Source organism: Schistocerca nitens, chromosome 4 (genome assembly GCF_023898315.1).
Source record: "Schistocerca nitens isolate TAMUIC-IGC-003100 chromosome 4, iqSchNite1.1, whole genome shotgun sequence".
In the NCBI taxonomy this organism is placed as follows: Eukaryota; Metazoa; Arthropoda; class Insecta; order Orthoptera; family Acrididae; genus Schistocerca; species Schistocerca nitens.
The window spans coordinates 196,309,220-196,327,879 of NC_064617.1; the positions used below are offsets into that span (position 1 = coordinate 196,309,220).

At 39.1% G+C, this 18,660-nt stretch overlaps 1 protein-coding gene across 2 annotated transcripts in view; it reads left to right on the forward strand.

Annotated features, from left to right (window-relative positions):
• The window catches only part of LOC126253250 (origin recognition complex subunit 1), a 138,940-nt gene that overhangs the window by 106,500 nt on the left and 13,780 nt on the right, over nt 1–18,660 (forward strand). For both annotated transcript variants that reach the window (XM_049954453.1, XM_049954452.1), the window contains exon 9: nt 10,466–10,590. In XM_049954453.1, the coding sequence (XP_049810410.1) occupies nt 10,466–10,590 (125 nt within the window). The remainder of the gene's footprint in view (nt 1–10,465; nt 10,591–18,660) is intronic.

Genomic DNA, 18,660 nt, shown 5'->3' on the forward strand with positions numbered 1-18,660 from the left:
AAGCGGCTTGTCTCGGTGAACTGTACTGACATCTCTAGTAATCAGGTTCCTCATACTGTCTGACGGGCCCTACACAGTTTGAACATTTGTGGCTGACAGTTGACATGTGAAGCAGTACTCACTATTACAAAGTATTAGCATATTGCAAATGGTGTCAAGACAGTTTGACATAAACTAAAATGCTTGTTTCTTGTGACTTGGTCAAGACTGAAAATCTCCTCTGTAGGAATCAACATGGAGTCTGCAAATGCCAATTTTCCAAAACCCAGCTCACTCTATTCATCCACAAGACCCATAAGGCAGTAGTTACTGTTGCCCAGATTGATGCCTTGTTCCTTAATACCTGGAAGGCTTTTGATATAGCTCCACACTGTCACCTAATGAACAAAATAACAGTGCACAGAATATCAGACCAGCTTTCGTGCGCTTTTATTGCCTGTCATTCTTAATGGAGAGTTATCTTCAAGTGTAAAAGTAGCTTTGGGTGTACCCAAAAGAAGTGGTGTGGAACCAGTGCTGTTCACAAAATAAACTGACATAGTGGATACACCTGTGCAGCTTTTCACTGTTGGTGTTGTTGCATATAGGAAGGTGCAGTGCTAGAAAATTTTAGCGAAATCAGGATGACACGCAAAGGTTTATGCTTCATACAGTGATTGACAATTGATCCTCAACAGAAACAAATGTAACATTTTGTACGTAAATATGCAGAAAGTCGTGCTATTGTTTTGATTATGTGATTGCCAGTCAGTTGCTGGAAACAATCAAATCCATTAAATATCTGGAACAATGCTTATAGAGAGATTTGAGAGTATATGAAAGTTTTCCAGTAGTTTGTCTTCACTTAACATGAAAGGGTGTTAGTGACAGTGATGAACACTATAAGCTGCCTTGTGGATTATAGATGTAGAATTTGCTGGATAGGAGAAGTACTGATTGGTGAGTCAGTCTTCCTATTGTTTTCAGCAAGAAAATGAGTTTGTGTGTTAGGAATGCATGAAGCAGCTTGCAGGCTCTACAGCCCTCTTCTCACAGTTAAAACTGGAGTTGGCTCAGTAGTAGTATAATTACATTTTATACTGTCCTATTGGTACTGATGTCATGTGCATGTAGCTTTATCACCACCCTCTTGTAGCCCAAAGGTGATTTGTTAATTTTGAAGTAAATTAATAATTTAGGCGGATGGTCACATTTTCACAGCACTTGCACACTGAGCTAGTGACACAACTACAGAGAGAGGTGGCAAAGGTAGAATTTCAATAAACAGTTTTCATAATTCTCATCTTTTATTCTTCTTCATTGTTGTAAGTTGTAGGCTTGAGGCCCTTCTAAAATGTAACTTTTTATATTGGTCTAGAGGATGCTTGGCTTCATTCTATTAAATAATATGAACACTGGTGGACTTTCTGGTGTTGATCGCCATAACCAGTTTTATTACTGTAGGCACAACGATTGTGGCAACACTGAACATCTGCAAATTATTTGGGTGGAAGAATGAGTGAGGAAGAGGAAGATTCTGGCTGCAGGAAGTTACGGTGTCATGTGGGGCAAGACAGAGGTAGAGAAGTGTTGGGCACTGCTGCAACTGAGAGCCATCTTCCTCCAACCTCTGCTAGAAAAGTAGGCACCTGGTACCATTTTATGATCTTTAAAGTGGGCTTTTCACCTTGCCTATTATTCGTCTGTAGGTGAGTGGTTGATTCTCTTCAGTTTTTGTTTGCTAGTTTTGTCTGTGTGATTCAGTGATAATAGAAAATAACTTTGCCTTTGTCAGTAAGTGGTTTCTATGCCATTGGATATTGTAATGTGTCTGTGGTTAGTTGTAGAACAGATAAACCAATGCAGATTTTCTCTCCTATCATGTTAAAATATGTAAGTGCTGAATTCGCCTGCACAATCCATGAATTGGGTGGATCTATTACATGATAAAAAGAGAGATTGGTGTGGTATTTGGTTTCTATCTTGCTGCAGGTATAGTCACATTTAGTAAAGCTGTCCTCACATGGTATGAGATAGCTAAAGTCAGAAGACGGGAAATCCAGTCTGATGAGATACAGAGCCTACGTCACATGTACATTTTTTTATAAAAGTGGACACAAGTAATATTACTACTTTAGCTGTATTAAGATGCACATAGCCTCCCTTGTCCGTATGTTAATCATGTTGTTCTGTTTAATACATAAATGAAAAATTCAGTCAGAGTGTATGCACCCTGGGCTAAATGAGAAATCCGGGAAAAATCTGGGACTTTTTTTCATCCAGGAGAAAACCGGAAAAAAACCAGAAATTTGTTAGAATCCTGGTAATTTTTCATTGTTTTAGTTTTCAGTTAAATTTTTGTAATTTTGATTGACAAAAACTCATACTCAAACAAAAAATTTTACTTTAACCTGCTACTGCAGAATAATACTCGAGCAATAGAATATAAATGAAAGAAAAACACCAAAAATGAAATGTAAACGGTAATGAAAATGTGCCATTTACAACAAAATGCATTGCACAGCAAGCGTCCGATGACAGCAAAATTTGTCAAAGGCTTTAGGACAAAAACTATGTAATACTACATAACAACAAACCGCTTTCGATGAGCGTGACATCACAGCTGTTTACATTAGTTTCATTTGAACAGTTACCAGTGGAGTCATACATCAGAGTTGAAGTCTCTTATGAACTGTGCCTTCTCCTGCTTCTGGCTACATGAACTGAGGTGTTAGCTATTTGAGCAGCAACAGCAAGCAACCAGATGTTAGCCAGAAAGATTTTTCTGGCGCACCCAAGCTGTTATATTCATGCATGTACAGAGCAGTGTGAGTTGTGATGGTGGTGGTTTCCACATGATCTGTGTTTGTTTCTTGATTTTCCTGTTTTCTCTTCATTTACAGCTCTCACATTAAGTGAAAACAAAACTGATTTTTCTGGCTGGAAGCTATCAAATGAATTAAGATACATTCATGTAATTATGAAGACTAAATGTGTTGCTAGTTTGTTTTCTGATTTTATTTCATTTCCACTTTATTGGCAAACAAGCATTAATTGTCTTGCAGGGAAATGAAGTTATTTTTGTTGATTTGCTAAAGAAATTTGGCTTTTATTAATTTTTTCCACATAGGCAGCCAATTTATTTGAAACGAAGTGTTTCATTCCACTCTATTGGCTAGTTCACTGAATTTCAAGTGCATGTTTTCATCTTCTGCCACGTATGGCGTAGTCCATAATGAAGAACCAAATATGAGATGGTACAGTCTGCTTCATTGTGAATCTGGACATATAAATGTGCACTTTAAGCCAAATTATGCATTTTAGTATAGTTTATGAAATTCTAATTCTGTTGTAGTATTCTGATACCCTTTTTCTTTTATGACATAATGTAAGATCTGTTACTGATATATACATACAAACATTGAACATTTGTAAACGTTTGTTTGAAGATGACTGAACAGCCAGATTTCGTCAGTAGTATTGAATTAAAATGTTTTGTTTCAAATATACTGAGCTTTCGCAGACTTTTACAAATCTACCTTCTGTTGAAACACAATGTTTTTTGATCTCAGGATATGTTTTAATGCTTGTCTGGTGGTACTTCCTCTAGGCTTGACATTATTTCTGAAATTGTGTTGTTTCCATCTTAAATTTACAGAACGCCAATCTTTGGTAAATTATTGACTGGCAGGACACTCCCCACATAGCATTATATTTACTCTCGGAGCAGAATATAAACTGCCAGTTATACAGTTTCTTAGCTTCACAGATAACCTTGCTAATTTTTTGCACAATTTGAACAAGTTATGAGAAAGTTATTGCTCTTAGTTCTGGCATGTGCAAACAAAATTTTTTTCTTATTTTTGCAAGAAATTTGTATTCCTTTTTTGCAGTGCTCTGTGAATCTAAACCTGATTGGAAATGCTAGATAACAGTATTAATGAACATGAATAAAAAAGAGTCTATGTTACAGTAATCTTACAGCAAAATATTAGGGTGCTGTGAGATGTAGAGTCTAGTTTTGAAACGAATATTATGCAAAGGGCTGCGTCCTTATTTTGTGTTCCTTATCTGGATAAGATGTGATAAAACAGTTGCCCCAAGTACAATAACTACCTTATCCCTTCCGAACAACATGTCAGCGGTGCTGCACATGGTCACGCGATGCCCCAATATGCATGAAACAAGCAGAAATGAGGTGAAAGGCTTATGAGCAGAACATGCACACTTCCTGCATCATTGTAGCTGTGTATACACAGTAACGCTATTTTCTGGTGCCGTCTAGCAACTGTTCAAACAAACCTATTTCTAACAGGTCATGAGAGAATATTGTGAATGGTGATTTGAAAAGCATTACTTTCAAAGTAAATTTGCTTTTATGAAAGATTAATTATGTTACATGTGAGAATACGTAATGAATTTCATAAATCACAGAGTGTTTGATTTAAATGCAAAACTCAAAACTTGAGGACCAGCCACTTACAAGGGAAACTCCCCATCGCACCCCTCTCAGATTTGGTGGTAAGTTGGCCCATTGGATAGTCCACCAAAAACACAATACAGATCAGACATGAAAATAGGAAGAAGGTGTACTGAACTGTGGAAAAAAGAAGTAAAATGGAAACAGTGAATGGCCCAAATTTAATTAGTGCAATATTGATTAACATTACTGACTGTGGCATCGTGGTTGTGTGGTCACAGTGTTAGACTGTGAAGGGAAAGATTCGGTTTCAGATCTCTCTCGTACACTGTATATATCTATATACTCCCCCCCTCCCTACCCCTCCCCACACACACACACACACACACACACACACGAAATTACAAATTGTGTGTCTGGTCATTGATGTGTGTGTTCGCTGTATCAAATTTGTGTGTGTGTCGTGGCATAATGTCCGTTTGCAACAGTGAGGTGTAATGAAGGGATCTCCAGATGTACATACCTCCTATTTGTTCTACATGGGTGCCACATGTTATGATTCTCACATTCCGTTTTGGAAGTTTTGACTCTTGAATTTCTTTGTTGTAACATCGTTCATACCCGTTTGTTTGTTGTTTGCATTTCTGTGAGAGGTCTAAGCGGCATCTCACCTGCTCTCATTATTCATCACATTTACTTGCAACAGTGATATATTCTTAACACATGACTCATATTCTATGATGAATAGTGAGAGCAGGTGAGTTGCCATGGGCAGTTTGTAATTTTGTGGGGGGGGGGGGGGGGCGGCATGAGGGAGATTTGAGCCTGGATCTTCCCCTCACAGTCCAACATCTTGACCACACAACCATGACACTATGGTCAGTAATGTTGCTCAAAACTGCACATATTAAATTTTGACTGGCCACTGTTTCTATTTTACTTTTTTTTTTTTTTCCACAGTTCAGTACACCTCCTTCCTGTTTTCATGGGACTAACTTACCACTAGACCGGTGTGTGTGGGAGGGGGGGGGGGGGGGTAGTTTCTCTTGTTAGAAAAATTTCAGCTCCAGAAATCAACAATTTATGGCATTATTTAAAATTTTGCTGGAACATTTGTGTTTGATATACCTTCAAGTGTAATACACGCGTATATATGAATGCTTAGCTTTGCTTGTAGCTATACTGTATGTGTGTTAATTTAAACCATTAATTTATTCCTGTATATGTGTTTGTGCTGCTGAACAGTGATGTTGCTATTGCGATCTTGATTTAATTGCTTTGCAGACTAATGTGCTGTATTTGATGGAATTTGTATTTATACTTTCGTAATAAGAAAATATGCCATGTATATGTTGCTGCACATCAGAGATCTCTTGCAAAGGCACCCCCCCCTCCCCTCCCCCAAAGCATCAGGAAGCTCTACACAGGTGTATAAAACCTTTGCCATTCAAAAGATTGATAGGTTTCACAGCTCTGTGGGAAAGTAAACTGTCTCTTAACATGGAAAAAGTGTTTTCACCTGGGAAAAATGTATTTTTAACCAGGAAATTTTGGAACTTTCTTCTTGTCTGCTTATACACCCTGTTCAATCTCCATGACGTGTTTTAAGATAAGAAGGGAAGTCCCATGTCCAGTAAGGGCATCAGCATATAAAACTTCACAAAATCGGACAAACTCAGAAGCCAGTACACTTGTATTTATGTAACATTAAGTATTACAGAAAGTATTTCTATTCATTTAGTAAGAAAAATCCACCACATTTTAGAAAATATGAAGATAAAAAAATTAGGACACTGCAAAAGGCAAACCTGCTACAAATTGTTTTCATCACTGGGTGCCTTTACTAACTCCTCTGTGCTGAATTTTGAAGTGTATCAAACGTTGTTCTATTGCAATGTGTTTCACTCCATGTATAATCATTCACCCAGTTCATACATGTGTCAACTTTTACCGTACAAATATCTTGTTGTCACTGTTTTTGAAGTTATTCAATGCAGTGGACTTGCTGTGACTTCTTCACGTTTTGTAATGGATGGGTCCTGAAAGAGAGCTCCGATGTATTCAAGCTAGTAAACTTACGTATTCAGTTTGGCGATAGCTCTTCCGTATTATAATCATGACATTTCTACTGTACAACCTCATTTATGACTGTGGGTGAACAGATTGTTCTCAACTTACAGCTCACAGTAGATTACAACATGTGTTCGTGTATCGATTTGATATTACAGAATGACAGTTCTCGTGTTTAACCTAGTCATTCCAGTGTTGACGTTATCACTGCTGCCTTTGCTCCATGATGTCCAAGGCACTGCCAAGGTGCAACACCAAAGCATAAACAGGCCTGCTCAGCAGGTGGAGATGCACACTCACCATCGTGCGTTGTCGATGTTTTAAGCTGACATCTTTTGCACCCAATCTGCACATACAGCAAACCAAAGCATGAACAGTGAGATGTTCCACATAACCACCACCTAAAAAACATTTTCAGTTTCTGAAAACCTATTTAATCAGCCTGAGTGGTTAGAAGTGGAACATGTTGTTCCACAAAATTGACTTATTACACCCCAGCTTCTACACCAAATTACCTTATGTTATGATCTTCTGAAGGCTATAATTGCTAATATATTATTTATGGATATTTAATTACTATAAATACTACAAAGTACAATCTTTTTTTGGTGGATCTACAAAACGCTGTTTCCCTATAATGGGTACTTTCGTAACAGGTAAGTCATGACATGAAAATAACTGTTGTTGTTGTCTTCAGTCCTGAGACTGGTTTGATGCAGCTTTCCATTCTACTCTATCCTGTGCAAGCTTCTTCATCTCCCAGTACTTACTGCAACCTACATCCTTCTGAATCTGCTTAGCGTATTCATCTCTTGGTCTCCCTCTACGATTTTTACCCTCCACGCTGCCCTCCAATGCTAAATTTGTGATCCTTTGATGCCTCAGAACATGTCCTGCCAACTGATCCCTTCTTCTTGTCAAGTTGTGCCATAAACTCCTCTTCTCCCCAATTCTATTCAATACCTCCTCATTAGTTACATGATCTACCCATCTAATCTTCAGCATTCTTCTGTAGCACCACATTTCAAAAGCTTCTATTCTTTTCTTGTCCAAACTATTTATCGTCCATGTTTCACTTCCATACATAGCTACACTCCATACAAATACTTTGAGAAACGACTTCCTGGCACTTAAATCTATACTCGATGTTAACAAATTTCTCTTCTTCAGAAACACTTTCCTTGCCATTGCCAGTCTACATTTTATATCCTCTCTACTTCAACCATCATCAGTTACTTTGCTCCCCAAATAGCAAAACTCCTTTACTACTTTAAGTGTCTCAGTTCCTAATCTAATTCCCTCAGCATCACCCGACTTAATTCGACTACATTCCATGATCCTCGTTTTGCTTTTGTTGATGTTCATCATATATCCTCCTTTCAAGACACTGTCAATTCCGTTCAACTGCTCTTCCAAGTCCTTTGCTGTCTCTGACAGAATTACAATGTCATCGGCGAACCTCAACATTTTTATTTCTTCTCCATGGATTTTAATACCTACTCCGAATTTTTCTTTTGTTTCTTTTACTGCTTGCTCAATATACAGATTGAATAACATCGGGGACAGGCTACAGCCCTGTCTCACTCCCTTCCCAACTGCTGCTTCCCTTTCATGCCCCTCGACTCTTAGAACTGCCATCTGGTTTCTGTAAAAATTGTAAATAGCCTTTCGCTCCCCCTGTTTTACCCCTGCCATCTTTAGAATTTGAAAGAGAGTATTCAAGTCAACACTGTCGAAAACTTTCTGTAAGTCTACAAATGCTAGAAACGTAGGTTTGCCTTTCCTTAATCTATTTTCTAAGATAAGTCGTAGGGTCAGTATTGCCTCACGTGTTCCAACATTTCTGCAGAATCCAAACTGATCTTCCCCGAGGTCAGCTTCTACCAGTTTTTCCTTTCGTCTGTAAAGAATTCGCGTTAGTATTTTGCAGCAGTGACTTATTAAACTGATAGTTCGGTAATTTTCACATCTGTCAACACCTGCTTTCTTTGGGATTGGAAGTCTGGGGGTATTTCACCGGTATCATACATCTTGCTCACCAGATGGTAGAGTTTTGTCAGGACTGGCTCTCCCAAGGCCGTCAGTAGTTCCAATGGAATGTTGTCTACTCCCGGGGCCTTGTTTCGACTCAGGTCTTTCAGTGCTCTGTCAAACTCTTCACGCAGTATTGTGTCTCCCATTTCATCTTCATCTACATCCTCTTCAATTTCCATAATATTGTCCTCAAGTACATCGGCCTTATATAGACCCTCTATATACTCCTTCCACCTTTCTGCTTTCCCTTCTTTGCTTAGAACTGGGTTTCCATCTGAGCTCTTGATATTCATACAAGTGGCTCTCTTTTCTCCAAAGGTCTCTTTAATTTTCCTGTAGGCAATATCTATCTTACCCCTAGTGAGATATGCCTCTACATCCTTAAATTTGTCCTCTAGCCATTCCTGCTTAGCCATTTTGCACTTCCTGTCGATCTCATTTTTGAGACGTTTGTATTCCTTTTTGCCTGCTTCATTTACTGCGTTTTTGTATTTTCTCCTTTCATCAATTAAATTCAATATTTCTTCTGTTACCGAAGGATTTCTACTAGTCCTTGTCTTTTTACCTATTTGATCCTCTGCCGCCTTCACTACTTCATCCCTCAGAGCTACCCATTCTTCTTCTACTGTATTTATTTCCCCCATTCCTGTCAATTGTTCCCTTATCCTCTCCCTGAAACTCTGTACAACCTCTGGTTTAGTCAGTTTATCGAGGTCCCATCTCCTTAAATTCCCACCTTTTTGCAGTTTCTTCAGTTTTAATCTACAGTTCATAACCAATAGATTGTGGCCAGGGTCCACATCTGCCCCTGGAAATGTCTTACAATTTAAAACCTGGTTCCTAAATCTCTGTCTTACCATTATATAATCTATCTGATACCTTCTAGTATCTCCAGGATTCTTCCATGTATACAACCTTCTTTTATGATTCTTGAACCAAGTGTTAGCTATGATTAAGTTATGCTCTGTGCAAAATTCTACAAGGTGGCTTCCTCTTTCATTTCTCTCCTCCAATCCATATTCACCCACTATGTTTCTTTCTCTGCCTTTTCCTACTCTCGAATTCCAGTCACCCATGACTATTAAATTTTCGTCTCCCTTCACTACCTGAATAATTTCTTTTATCTCATCATACATTTCATCAATTTCTTCATCATCTGCAGACCCAGTTGGCATATAAACTTGTACTACTGTAGTAGGCATGGGCTTTGTGTCTATCTTGGTCACAATAATGCATTCACTATGCTGTTTGTAGTAGCTTACCCTCACTCCTATTTTCCTATTCATTATTAAACCTACTCCTGCATTACCCCTATTTGATTTTGTATTTATAACCCTGTATTCACCTGACCAAAAGTCTTGTTCCTCCTGCCACCGAACTTCACTAATTCCCACTATATCTAACTTTAACCTATCCATTTCCCTTTTTAAATTTTCTAACCTACCTGCCCGATTAAGGGATCTGACATTCCCAAATTCTTCAACCACTAGTGTGACATTTCTTGTCATGTTATTACAGCAAATCACACCAATAATAATTTTCGAGAGCGCGCCATTTATGGACTTAAAGCGAAAACGAAAAGTCACATTTCTGCTTGTGATGTAGAGCATATTTTTGGCTTTCATTGGTTCAGCCTTTTGTAGCATGTTGCCAAAATATTGCATACCTTATTTTCTGCTTCACACAATATAATGGATGCTCATTGTAAAATAACAGGAAGTGAAATCATGATTCTCTTACCGCTCCATGTCACCATTAGTTAACTTCTCATATGTGAAAATGGGTTAAACATTACAATAATTAGTTTTTAAACATTTAATTTATAAGTAAAATAAGCAGACAAAATCTATTAAACTATATTTTTATAGACTGATCTCAGTTTTTATCTTAGGTTGATGTTTCTCTGTCTGAAGTATAAACAATTGAAATTTTTTCACTATATAGTACCTCTTTTCCTTTCAGAAATCTTAGTGTGATGGAGCAGTTATTATTAAAATCTGTGGCCGCTGTTGTGCAGGACACAGGCATTGAAAAATGCACCTTCAAGAAAGTTTACACCTATTTGAGAACACTCTCCACATTTGATGGTAAGTCAGAACGATATGATCACCAAATTAAAATATGCAACTAGTAGTTACAAAAGGCTAAAATATCACAAATTCCAGGGTCCATCCAGTCCTTCATTTGGACTTTTTTGTATATCGATACCAATGTGGCATTTGAAAAGGAGAAAAGCCAAGCACAAACAATGCATTGCCTCTGTTTAAATCACACCCACTTTCGTCAGCAACATTGTGTCTTTTCTGTGGCCTGCTGACTCACATTTATTTTTTATGTTACAGTAAAGTTTCAACAAGTTTCTCATAAATCTGAGCCTCATAATAATAATAATAATAATAATAATACAGTGTATCAACCATCCATTCATTTCCCTCACCTGCTCATAGTGTTGAACCACTCTTCCCCCTTAGTTGTGTGACACTACACATATACTTCTCCAGGTTTTTAAGTGTTTACACAAGCAATCCCTTCATTGGAAGTGGTATTTTAGGTGTTTTTCATAGTCATTACAGTACAACATTGTTTTGTTTTCTTTTTTATTGTTTTTGTTTGTACCCCTTCTAAAAATGAGTGCTGCAATGGAAAAAATGAAATTTGTGTCTTTGAATGTTAAGTTAGAAGGATTGAAACAAGTTGACAAAGGAGAAACGATAAGGAAAACTTGCTCTCAAATACAGGTCAACAATGTCACTGTTGTTGACTAGTGAAGAAACTGACTTAGATTGGTACAGTTTTCTTCAAAGAAATGCTCTGTAAGCTCTCTTAGCCAAAATAAAAATACTGTAAAGAATAAAGAGCTTGCAAAAACAAGTAAGGCATTTTTAATTTGGCATATGCAACAAAGACAAGACAGGAAAGGACTCTGATTTGTGGCCCAGTCTCGCAGGAGGAACCTTTGTTTGTGTGTGTGTGTGTGTGTGATTTTGAAGGAAGATGACTGTTTTGCCACTAATGTGGGTTGGCTCAACAGGTGAAAGAAGAGGTATAGAATGTGTCAAATATATGCGGAGACAAATGCTCTGGTGACTGAGGCCATTTTGGCATGTATTGTATAGTTTTTTTAAATCATAACTGAAGAAAATTTATCTAATGAACAAATTTACAACTGTGTCAAAACTGTTAAACTTCAAAATGTTGCTGGCAAAAATGCTTGCTTCTCATGAAGAAAAAAGTACTCCTGGGCACAAAAAAGTAAAGAGCAGCTCACAGTTATGGCAGCATCAAATGCAACAGGAAACAAAAAAATAACACTGGAATGAGATTTTCACTCTGCAGCGGAGTGTGGACTGATATGAAACTTCCTGGCAGATTAAAACTGTGTGCTGGACCGAGACTCGAACTCGGGAGTTCGAGTCTCGGTCTGGCGCACAGTTTTAATCTGCCAGGAAATATCAAAAAAATAACACTGTTTGTGGTGGGTAAGTCTGACAAGTCAAGAACATTCCAAGAATGTCACCATGGCAGCTCTTCCACTTACCTACATGCATCAAAATAATGCCTGGATGAATCAGAAAAACTTTAAAAATTGGTTTTTGAACTTATTTGTACCAGAGTGCAAAACCGTTTTAACGGGAAAGGGTTGTCATGAAAAGCTATTTTGACAATGGATGATGCATTCTCACCTGCAAGTGTGGAAGAACTGTAGTGTGACAGAATCCACATTTTGTTTCTCCCATCAAACATTACCAGTTTGATTCAGCAAATGGATGAGGGTATTGTAGAATGCCTGAAGAAAAAGTGCCATGAACGATTGCTACAATCAGTTTTGCATTTGGAAGATAATGAAAGCATTGCAGGACCTTTAAAGAAGTTGACTGTAAAGGACATTCTGTACTGGATCATTGAGTCTTGGAGCAAGATAATCAGATAAAGTTTCTAAGTCATGGAGAAAAATTTTACAGGAAAGTAGGGCTAACACAGAAATGGAAAGTTTGACAATGAGGGCGATCACCGATTCTGCGATTCAATGAGAAGACTCTTCTATAATTGACATGATGAGGCCAAAACTGTACCAATGATGGGTCACTCCTATGGCTGCTCTGCATGTGAGGCCACATGCGCTATGTGGAACAGCAGCTTGAGGTGACACCAACCGCAGGAAAATGTTGCAGATTCACCAAGCAAAAGACACTCCTCCATTATGGCATGAAGTAAATTGTTAGCAGACTTAAGTTATAACCTTTATTTTGCCAATGTAGACACCTACATAAATTATATTCTTTTCAGCATCATTTTGTTTCTTTTTCCCCTCATAAATTTATAGTCCACGTTTTCAGTAGTTTGAAGTAGTTCTATTCATCTCAAACTATTGAGACTCAGCTGCACTTTTCTTGTATATCAGATTTAATGCATTCAAATAAGTTTCATGAAAATATTTCCATTAGTTAGTTGACAAAAATATATCTTTTACTTTCTTTGCATCAGTGAGTAATACTTTGCTTTAGTGTAACTTTCAAGAAAGAAGTATCCTGAGTAACACACACACACACACGCACACACACACACACACACACACACACACACACACTTCCAAGTGATTGAAACATGCCTGTCCTTAGATATTATGCTAAGTCAGATTGTAATCTAATCTAATTGTGTCATTTAGGATGGATTCTTAATTATTTCTCATCGAAGTAACTATCTTAATGCTGTCCTCAATGCTGCGGTAACTTTGCTGGGCATGGTCCTATTGTTGGAGGTTGTATACGCTTGCCTTCCTCTGACATTTGAAATGACATATCCAGCGAGTTACTGGGGGATTGTACAGAGGTGTCCAAAATTAAAGCAACAAACCAAAATTTTGTAAGGTTGCATTTATTTTGCCACAAAACAGTATAATCAGGTGATAGTAAAGTAGAAACAATATAAAGAATACAGAACATAAGCAACTGCAATATACATAACAGTAGACAAAAATGTTCTTCGTTTTTTCCAACTTAACAGATTTACACACTCATTCCGACAACTGGTTAATGCACTCATTATGGGATGTGAACTCTATCAACAATACAAGACTGACAAATTATTGGGCATGCTCTGAATGAAGTCATCAATCTTATGTTGAGGCAATAACTCCCATTCTTCTTACAGCGCTGCTTGCAAGTCTTGGAGAGTGGTTGGTGGATGCTGACGTGATGCAACCTGTGTCCCTAGTGCATCCCAGATGTACTCTATGGGATGCAAATTGGGAAGAGCAGGCCATGCCATGTGTGCAATATCTTACATTCCCAAGAAAACATCAACCACGTGTGCTATATGAGGTTGAGCATTATCGTTCAGCAATGCAAAGTCTGGACGCACAGCACCTTGCAACAGCTGCACATGAGGTTCCAAGAGCTCGTCACATTAGCTGACAGCAGTTAAACCTTGCCTATTTAACCATACAGTTTCATGAAGAGGTGTTTGAGTGGTTAACGTAATCCGTGCCCACACCATTAGGGATCATCCTCAAATCATTCTCTTTCCACAATGGTTGGGTCCCTAAATAGTGTTCCACATTCCCTTCAGATGCAAATCCGTCGAGAATCATTGTACAGACCAACAGACCAAATCAGGACTCATCTGTGGAAAGAACATTGGCCCACTGTCGGACTGTCCAGGTGGCATGTTGGTGGCTCCACTCTATATGTTCCCTTCTGTGAAGATGCATCAGAGGGACACATTCAGCAGGTCTGTAACAACAAAGGTCACTCTGCTAAAGCCTACTGTACACCATTTGCCTTGCTACAACATGTCCAGTGGATGCTGCGAGGTCAGATGCCAGTTGTCATGCAGTACTAAGGTGGTACCGTCGTACCCTTACTGCCAAATAATGGTTCTCTCTTTCTGATGTTACACATAGTCGGCCCTGCCCTGATCTTCAGTATACAGTTTCAATCTCTCTAAACTGTTGCCACATCTGAAAAAACAACAGAACCATTCACATTAAGCCATTGGGCCACACCAGTTTGTGACTTTCCTGCTTCCATTTTTCCCATGGCCTCCCACTGCAGAGCACCTGGTAGGCATCTTCTCTGTGCAGTACTGCCCTGTCTGTGACTGTGTACACAGCGATTGTGGATGTGGGACTACCCAGCAAACACTATCCCGTTTGATAGATGCCCCAACGTCATCGTTGGCGTGGTTTTCTGGTGACCAGAATACTATCTTTTGTGCAAGACACGATTGCAGTTTGTATGATTATATCGTGAATTAGACACAGGACAGAGAGAGTGGTTTGTTGCTTTAATTTTGGAGACCGGTGTAGTTTAACATGAACTCTAAATGATGGTGAAGCTGGATGTTTTTCACATCAGCAAGTCATTGCCAGAGACAAAAGAAGTTATATGTGACTGAAAGAATCATAGAACTGATAGAGGACTCAATCCAGAACTTTGGTTTTTAGCCTGGCTCCTACCCACAGAACTACATACCATGCAAAATAAAATGATGAGGCCATGTCAAGTGAGCGAATAGTATTAATATTTCTGTTCATTTGTGAACCTTTAATATGGCTTAAGACAAGTGTTCCAATTGCTTTTGATAGTTATCACAGTGTGCCTCAAAAAATGCATATAAAATGGATGAATTGTGATCATTCTGTTGATCTCTCTCTGTGGTCAGTTTTTAACTTCAGAATACATTGACGATAAAATAATAATAATAATAATATCACTTATTTCATTTAGACACATTGTCATGTGGCAATTAGAGTTTGTTATGGCATTTATATTATGAACTATCCTCATATTTTTCAAGAAATGATTAAGGAGAATTGCAGATCATTTTATTGGGGATAGTAGAATGAGGATTTGATGTACATGCACATCATGCTTACATTTTTCCAATGAAATAGATTCAGTATTTTTATTATGTTTCTGACATGCTTACATTTCTCCAATGAAATAGATCCACTATTTTTATTATGTTTCTGACATCCTATGCATTTGCTGTATACACAGAGTTGAGGGATTTGGCATGGAGGTTCATGTGATAAATTTTTATTTGAGGGGGAACAGGACTCAAAAGGCTATTGGACCAACTTGATTAGGTTTCTCGTGGTTTCTGTAAATCACTTCAGGTGAATACTGGAATGCATAATACAATAAAATGAACACTGATTCTCTCCTATTCTCTGTTCTTCAATTTTTCTATTTAGTTAGCATTCCATATAGGTGAGTTCAGAGTGAATGATACACCCACCTCATATTTTCCAATTAATTCCTTCTTCCATTTCAGCCTATATTTATGATTATAACTAAAAGTTTGAGCAACATTTACTTTCTATACCATAATATGTGCTATTCACACCGGTTATCTGAACTATACTGAATAGTAACCATCAGTAGTAAGTCCCTTTGTGCCACAATGGCCAGTGATAATTGCTTATGATAGCCTTCTCCACTAAAGTCAAACGATGCAGATCTCAGCAATTATGGTTGTATGTAACGACACTGAATGTCTTTATACACTCCTGGAAATTGAAATAAGAACACCGTGAATTCATTGTCCCAGGAAGGGGAAACTTTATTGACACATTCCTGGGGTCAGATACATCACATGATCACACTGACAGAACCACAGGCACATAGACACAGGCAACAGAGCATGCACAATGTCGGCACTAGTACAGTGTATATCCACCTTTCGCAGCAATGCAGGCTGCTATTCTCCCATGGAGACGATCGTAGAGATGCTGGATGTAGTCCTGTGGAATGGCTTGCCATGCCATTTCCACCTGGCGCCTCAGTTGGACCAGCGTTCGTGCCGGACGTGCAGACCGCGTGAGACGACGCTTCATCCAGTCCCAAACATGCTCAATGGGGGACAGATCCGGAGATCTTGCTGGCCAGGGTAGTTGACTTACACCTTCTAGAGCACGTTGGGTGGCACGGGATACATGCGGACGTGCATTGTCCTATTGTGGCTAATCATCTAAATACCTTAATTCCTGTAGGTACAGCAATAATTATTGTTGCTGATGTAAAATATGCTCGTGTGTCTACATCCATTCCTACTGTGAATATATGGTGGGGAACAGCAAGTTCCCTTGCCGGTCTAGGAATGGTAGAACGATGGGTTCGATGACGGTTTGGATGTACCGTGCTCTATTCAGTGTCCCCTCGACGATCACCAGTGGTGTACGGCCAGTGTAGGAGATCGCTCCCCACACCATGATGCCGGGTGTTGGCCCTGTGTGCCTCGGTCGTATGCAGTCCTGATTGTGGCGCTCACCTGCACGGCGCCAAACACGCATACGACCATCATTGGCACCAAGGCAGAAGCGACTCTCATCGCTGAAGACGACACGTCTCCATTCGTCCCTCCATTCACGCCTGTCGCGACACCACTGGAGGCGTGCTGCACGATGTTGGGGCGTGAGCGGAAGACGGCCTAACGGTGTGCGGGACCGTAGCCCAGCTTCATGGAGACGGTTGCGAATGGTCCTCGCCGATACCCCAGGAGCAACAGTGTCCCTAATTTGCTGGGAAGTGGCGGTGCGGTCCCCTACGGCACTGCGTAGGATCCTACGGTCTTGGCGTGCATCCGTGCGTCGCTGCGGTCCGGTCTCAGGTCGACGGGCACGTGCACCTTCCGCCGACCACTGGCGACAACATCGATGTACTGTGGAGACCTCACGCCCCACGTGTTGAGCAATTCGGCGGTACGTCCACCCGGCCTCCCGCATGCCCACTATACGCCCTCGCTCAAAGTCCGTCAACTGCACATACGGTTCACGTCCACGCTGTCGCGGCATGCTACCAGTGTTAAAGACTGTGATGGAGCTCCGTATGCCACGGCAAACTGGCTGACACTGACGGCGGCGGTGCACAAATGCTGCGCAGCTAGCGCCATTCGACGGCCAACACCGCGGTTCCTGGTGTGTCCGCTGTGCCGTGCGTGTGATCATTGCTTGTACAGCCCTCTCGCAGTGTCCGGAGCAAGTATGGTGGGTCTGACACACCGGTGTCAATGTGTTCTTTTTTCCATTTCCAGGAGTGTGTGTGTGTGTGTGTGTGTGTGTGTGTGTCTATATATATATATATATATATATATATATAAACTTTACAAACAATGCTTGAAACTTAAACACACTTGAGAAAAGCCATAACCTAATAATCATTCCGTATCTTAATGGTTTTTCTTGCAAAATGATCCATGGGACATGAAACTAACTGACTAATCTTATCTGTCAGTTACCTAAATTTCTGCTGTTTCAAGTTGCAGTTGTCTGTTAATTCAACCTGCTGTAATGTACCTGTGTGTAACGTCTCAATATATGTAGTCTTAACACTTCAGTTTGTATACTTATTCAGTATTTTTCTCTAGTGGATAAATCATAACTGGAAAGATTGTAATTAGAAATTAGAAAAATACAAAATGTTCAGGTGTTATTCTAATTGCAGAGAGAAGAGGTGAAAAATGTGAGCTTCATATAGTGGGATTAAGAAAACCAAGAACAGCTAAACTGTATCTTGTGAAATTAACTTTAAGAAAAAAAACAAAGATCCTTATGTTCAAGTCATTTGGAGTGTTCTGCCCACTTATCAATCAGAAGAATAAGTTCTCAGTAAAAAAACTAAAACAAAGAATAAGCCTATTCTCGTTGATTAAATTGTATGTTGACTTTAGAAGATAAAATTACAGTGACAGAAAATAAAAGAAAAATGGAAATTAAAAAGTTGTGATGCTATAGAGAAGTAATTAACAGGACATGGTCACATGAAGAGGCTACTGACAGAGAAGCTGCCACAAATACATTGAAAATGCATTCTTGTGATGAAAGTAACTGTATAAAACAGGGAAAAGATGGATGGAGGGTTGCTATAACAAGAAGCAGCTCACAGCAGGATGACTGGCAAAATATGAAGTTGTGTCACTTAAGATACGAGAAATGACCTTTGATGCCATAAAAAAATAGTCCTCGGATAAATGTGGTTCACGTATTAAATACAGCATTCTCTCTAAAGAAGCATTCATGAAAATAAAAGTTTTTGGCTTTCAATAACTTACTACTTCCAAATGATAAAAATTTATGTTGTACACTTCTCTCTCGCAAACGTTTTAGAAAGTTGCAAGCATTACATAGATCTATAAATGAACAGTGTTTATCTCAT